General features: G+C 43.1%; 1 protein-coding gene across 2 annotated transcripts in view; it reads left to right on the top strand.

The window, feature by feature from the left end:
* Positions 1 to 236: 236 nt before the first annotated feature.
* Positions 237 to 6048, top strand: part of LOC130595255 (histamine N-methyltransferase-like) — a 26103-nt gene continuing 20291 nt past the window's right edge. Inside the window, exon 1 of one of the 2 annotated variants that reach the window (XM_057401821.1) lies at positions 237 to 379. In XM_057401821.1, the coding sequence (XP_057257804.1) occupies positions 377 to 379 (3 nt within the window). In that variant the 5' untranslated portion in view covers positions 237 to 376. The remainder of the gene's footprint in view (positions 380 to 6048) is intronic. The other variant, XM_057401819.1, reaches the window with a different exon arrangement.

Genomic DNA, 6048 nt, shown 5'->3' with positions numbered 1-6048 from the left:
TACGTGCTGATGCAGCTCTAGACTGGATGAGGCACTGTGTGTGACAGCAACTGGCTGGAATAGGGTGCCAGAACAGGGTTTTTTGTTTGCAGGCTGAAAGAGTGGGAAATAAATACATATTTATTTAAAAAAAAATAAAATATTTTAAAAATATAGAAGAATACCAGCTGCCTTGCTGATTCTTGCATGTTTCCACATTTTTATTCACCTGTGGCTGCGCAGACGTTTGCCCCCGAAAAGCCAAAACTGGACCACATTTGCACTTTCCTGCTTGAAGGCTGGAGGCTGAAGCTTTAACCCTGTGATACCAGGAAGAATCCCACAGCCAGGGGATACCACCACAGCCCATCTCTCCCTCCTCTGGGCTCTGAATGGCATGGTTAGTAAAATCCACTAACTACATCAAGATGGTGTATTTTTAAAACTATCTATCTATCTTTGACGTAACTGCTATGCTTTAATGAATTTCAGTTTTCTTTGCATTTTCATGTGCCATTCCCACCCTTCCTTAACCTAATCCAGAAGATATTCCTAGAATTTGGATGTGGCTGCAACAGGGAGAGAAGAGCGTGAGAAGGAGATGAATTCCTACGACTGAAATCAGGGCCAAATCCTCAAGTCCTTCTTTTCTTGCTATTAACTTCATGAGGCATTTGTCAGAGCAGAGACAAAATCAAACCCAAGTAAAACACTGAATATGATCTGCAGAGCAGGCTCTTCTCAGAGTAGAGATTGCAAAGATGATTCCTGCTCAATAAAAGCATGAATACACATATATACATAAAGAAACTCAGAGGCCTTGTCTATGGGAAGATGAGAGGTGAATAGGGATCAAAATAACAAGATGGCAATATAGCTTTCTAATAAAACCCTGATACTTTTACAATAACAGGTCCTGGGTTTATTTAATCGGGAAAATAGCTGGGAGTTTAAATAACTTGCAATATAAAAACTGCACAAAGGAGAGAGTGGGCTGGCTGAGTTGGATGTGTCAGTATCATGCAGGAGGATATGATGCTTGAAAGAAGCAGTGACACATGGAAACTGCCTACAATGGTACCGGCTGGATTGAGGCAAGATATAGAAATGGTATAAAAAAAATTATTGCAAGCAACAGTTGTAGGCCTGCAGGGCAGAAAGGGAAGTGAGAGCAGGAAGCAATGCAATAGATAAGGAGGGCAAGTGAAAAGGCGAGGACATCATGCCAGGAATGTCAATTACTTGGGCTGTGACAGGGTAAGAAGCTCAAAGGATGTGATCAGGGACTGCGGGTAGCTGCGGACAGCACAAAGCTGCCTCCTTCCAGGTCCACCCTGCTGCAAACTGACAGTCAGACTACCTGCAGGCATCCCTCACAGTCCTCTTCTCCCACACATAACCTTCTGAAAAATACCTTTTCAGGCAAAATTCTTCACGTCTGCAAATATATACACCTTCAGTTTAAGGCTTGAGTTAAAAACAGTCATTTCCTTGGGAATGACTTTTCCTGGGGAGGGGGGTGGGGGATAAGAGGAGGGTAGGAGGGTGGAAATATGTAGTGTTTTTACTTCTAGGGAAGTTTTAAGACGGTGTTTTCAGCATCCCTTGCTAAAACATGAACGTATTCTGCAGGGAGAAGCTATCCAGTCAAAGCTTCTGCTGGCTCCAAATTAAGCTGTAATTAAAAAAAAATAAAATAAAAATGACAGCACTGTCCATGAAAAGCTCTTGTACATTTTCACTTGAGCAATGTTATAGTACCATGCCAAAGGCTTTTACATGATCCATGTACCTAGTACTGATAACTGCTAGCAAGAAAGCAGTGGTTTTGTACTGATATTTCACTGTGAAATTCCACATTTGCAACTCTTTTTGGCAGTAGGTGGTACACTCAGCTCTGAAACTAATATATTAGTTCAAACTGCCGTACAAAATGTAGTATAAATTAAAGCATGGCTATTCTCAAAGCCAAGCTAGAGTGTGGCAATGCGAGGCCCTGGTGAGTCACAGACCATTTCATTTTCCACTCTGAATAGCAGTATCCAAAGGTCTAATTGCACATGACTGTAGTTGATCACAACATTTGGCATTTTTAAAAAAAAACAAATAAATTATTCTTAATCTCGGTTTTGCAAAAATTTCTGCCTGTTTCAGTGGTCCTAATTATAAGGTTTGTTGTGGTTAATAGTTACATGGTGTGTTAAAACTTACTCTGCTGGGTGTGCTTCCTGAAATCGAGGACTGGAGAGGTAGAGGTCACGCAGCAAGCAACCCTCCCTGTACTTTCATTTTTCATTTTTCCCTTGGTCTTTATTTTCCTTATTCCTTCACCTTTGGCCTCTTGTTAGGCCTGGGAGAAACAGCAACATCGTGGCTGAGCTGCTCCTCCCATCTGTGCCCAAAGTCTGGGGCCACATGGTTCCCCAGGGAAAGTCCAGTGTTGCTGAGTTGGCTTCCCACACAGGCAGTCCAGATGCTCTCTGAACCTCTGTTATCATCAAACATTTTCATCAGTAACCTGTGAGAACATCACATCATTGTAACGAAGTCGGCAGAAGGGAAAAAGACTTTGGGGCTGAAAGCAAAAAAGGCAAAGACAACTGACTAGTGTGGAGGGGCTGGACTTGCTGCAGGACAACTTTATCTGTCTCAGAAAGCAGAAACTCTTCAAAAAGACATATGGATCATTTTAGATGCTTAGTATATGTACGTCGCCACAGTATTTCCATGATCGAAGGGGTGCATAGGCTCTGGGCTGCACAGACACCAAGTGGGAATGCTACCCCTGTGCTGGTATTGACAGCTGCTGTCCAGTCCAGACCAAGATCTCATAGACTTAAAGATAATAAAACAAATTTTGTCAAAGGATACTCTTCATGACATCAGGGTAATTTAAACACTGGGATTTGGCATGAATGATGACTTACAAACATTTGAAGTGTTCCTAATACATGTTTTTTTTAGTCATCTTAATGCAAAGATTTTGACTATGAGAGTCATACACGGCTACTCTATCAGAGGGGTGAGTGTGTCTAAGCCGTTTCCAAAGCTTATCGTAAGTTCCCACAGGAAGAGATATGAATACCAAGAAAATATTACACTTCAAGCAGAGAGATTTAGGAGGCATGTGAACTATGCCGAGGAGCTGCAAGTGGAATATTCAGTTGTCAAAATAATGCTGCAAAGGCAACAGCCACACTCCCTACATGAACATGAGAGCCGAGTGTGAGGAGCCGTCAGTGCCATGTGCCCGGGGGGAGTGATGGCTTCCCAGACACGGGCTAGAAGAAAGCCCTTCTAATTTCAGTTGATTGCTTTTTCAAATGTGGCTTGTTCAGATCCTCTTTGCCATGCAAGCTCATTAGGGAACAGCTAGAGGAGGAGGTAAAGGGAAATTAGTAACGCGGAAGGTGCCAGCTGCACGTGGATATTGCATAGGTATGGGAAAGGGAGTGATCTTCTCAGCCAGGAATACTTGTTTCAGAATAGATAACAGACTGTTGTTGTTACAAGTGGAAATTATCTTAAGCATGAGCAAGTATTAATTGCTGCCTAACTTCTGTATGGCTCTGTGGATCTGAAGTTCCACTAAGTTGGCATGGTTCCAGGGGCAGCCCCATGTGACAGTTTCTGAGGAAAAAATTGTCCAAGGGGGTATTATTCATATGTAGATATTTGGGTGTTTCTGTCAGTTCTGTCCTCGTACCACTGCATCTTGAAGAGAGAAAACAATTATTCCCATATATGGGTAAAATGCTTCCAAAATGTTTTGTAATGAATGATTGTTGTTTGCTAAAATGTGTGGAAAACCTAAATCAGTAACAGAAGTGGCAAAGAAGGAAATCCAGCTCCTTTGTTCTGGCATATTCTGCTTTCCCGTAGCATCAATAACCTGAGCCAGGTCTTCACCGAGTCCTTCATGCTTCTTCAGCACAGAAACTAGTTTCTTGTCAGAGATTGAAGTCTCAAGGAAAAACTGAGCTGCATAGCACTCAGGGGCAGAGAGAGGCTGGGGGTCTCATGTCTGGTCCATCACTGCCTTGAGGCTTTGCAGGCTGAGAGCTGCAGTTTCTGCAGCTCTGCGTTATTTGATTTCTAGCAGCATCACTTTCTACCAGCTCTTTCTGGTAAGAAGCACCAGTCGGTGGAGGTGTGCACCATCATTTACCACCTCCAAACCCAGACACAGTAATGAAATTCCTTGAACTTGAGTTTCTTTCCGAGACTAATTTCATTAAGAATTTCAGTGTCAAATTACTAATTGAAATACTCTTTTTTTTTTTTCTTTCTTTTTTTCAGGCTGGGAATAGGGCACTTATTTGTTTTGCTAATGACGAGGCACAGGTTTGGAGTGTTCCATAATGAGATATTTTGCAAACAATCTTTGATTCAGTTAACTTCTGGGAGGGGAAAAAGCAAAACTATTTTAACTAAGGCACACATTTGTAAAAATTTAATCTGTTCCTCGTAAGCGCTTGGGAAGATAAAAGGGCACATTTGTTGAATAAATTGTTGTTGATAGCCAAGCTCCGGTTAGGCCTGTTGCAGTTACTCCATGTATTACAACAAGTGAAAATACAGCTAGGCATGAATTTTTTGCCCCCCCCCCCTTTTTTTTTATATTGTCAATGTCAATATTGTCAAGAGGCATTTGGACAATGTCCATAATAACATGTTTTAACTTATGATCAGCCTTGAAATGGTCAGGTAGTTGGAGCAGATGATCACTGTAGGTCTCTCCCAATGCAAAATTCAGTTCTATTCTATTCTAGTCCAGTCCAGTCCATTCTATTCTATTGGGTGGGGACTGCCCACAAGGGTGAACCACTTGCAGTGCTTTGAGTGTGGCCATGCTGGAGAGGGGCTGGTGTGCTGTGCCCCTCCTGTATGAAGAGCTGCAGCAGCCCAGAACTAAAGGCCCAGTTTTGAGGTGATGAAGCCTATGCTGGGTTTGAGGAGGGAGGGCAAATTCTCACTCAAACTGTGTTTGAAATTCATGGGCTGCAGCTGTAGGGGAGCACCTTGCACACACCAGAGGCTGCCAAACCTGCCCAACCCACCTCAAAACCATGGTGAGGATGTGGGCTGTGAAGACACGCGCCCCTTCACCCAGCACAGAAACAGCTGTGCGGCAGTTTCCCCAGGGTACCCTGGTTTATAAGGGCTGCTGCAACTAATGAGCTGCAGGATGAAGGGGGCATCCACCCTCTTCCCCTTGAAGAGGTGTCTGCACCTGTAGCTGTGTGCATATGCATGCAAAGCTTTGGAAATTTCCATTTTAATAAAAGCAACCTTGGAGGAGCATGAACAATAACCTGTCTGTTCTTTGGCACTGACAGTTCAGTTGTCCTGAAAAATGAGATTTTGCTACCCCAGTGCAGCGATCTTGTTATCAACTCCAGCTTACATCAGTGTGCTTTATTAGAGGACAGCAGAAATAATTCTTTAGACATTAAGCAACGTCTAGCTTTTGCTTTTATCTGGCTGTCTGAGTGTGATTAAATCAGATCCAGAGGTAAGCCCAATAAACTCCTGGATCTCTGGGCTCAGTCATATGGTTCATAAACAGATGCTCTGAAGTATGGTGAAAGGATAGCAATTAGGTCTTTCCTGCCCCACCTTTCCCACTCCTGCTGTCTCTTGAAAATCCAGTTTCTTACATCTGACCCACATACTTTGGACTGTTGGGTTTTATTGAGGCAGGTGGGTCATGACATTCAGATCCTTCCCCCTGCCTGCTCCCAAGCTCAGCTTTGCTCAGCTTTGACTCCAGGCTTTGGTCCCTGTTCTAAAGGGATGGGTCTTCACCCAAGTGAAGGTCGCTGCAGCCATGCACATGACAGAGGGTCTATTCCAGCACTCCCATATCTTCCAAGATAAAAATCAGCACCATGCAGCTTTAAACACCTATCTTCACATGAAAATAGCACTCAGCCCCCACACCTTGCTTGTACCCAGCTTTTTTTAGCACTTTTAATCTCTGAAGACATCAATTGATTAATCGGTTATCACAGCTTTTCTAAATCTTCTGTGGGTACCTTTGTGCTGCTTATTCCTACTTTTGTCATG

Source organism: Pezoporus wallicus, unplaced genomic scaffold, assembly GCF_028554395.1.
Source record: "Pezoporus wallicus isolate ANWC-B61680 ecotype Strahan unplaced genomic scaffold, APGP_CSIRO_Pwel_v1 contig_865, whole genome shotgun sequence".
In the NCBI taxonomy this organism is placed as follows: domain Eukaryota; kingdom Metazoa; phylum Chordata; class Aves; order Psittaciformes; family Psittacidae; genus Pezoporus; species Pezoporus wallicus.
This window is presented reverse-complemented; position numbering and strand designations above follow the sequence as displayed.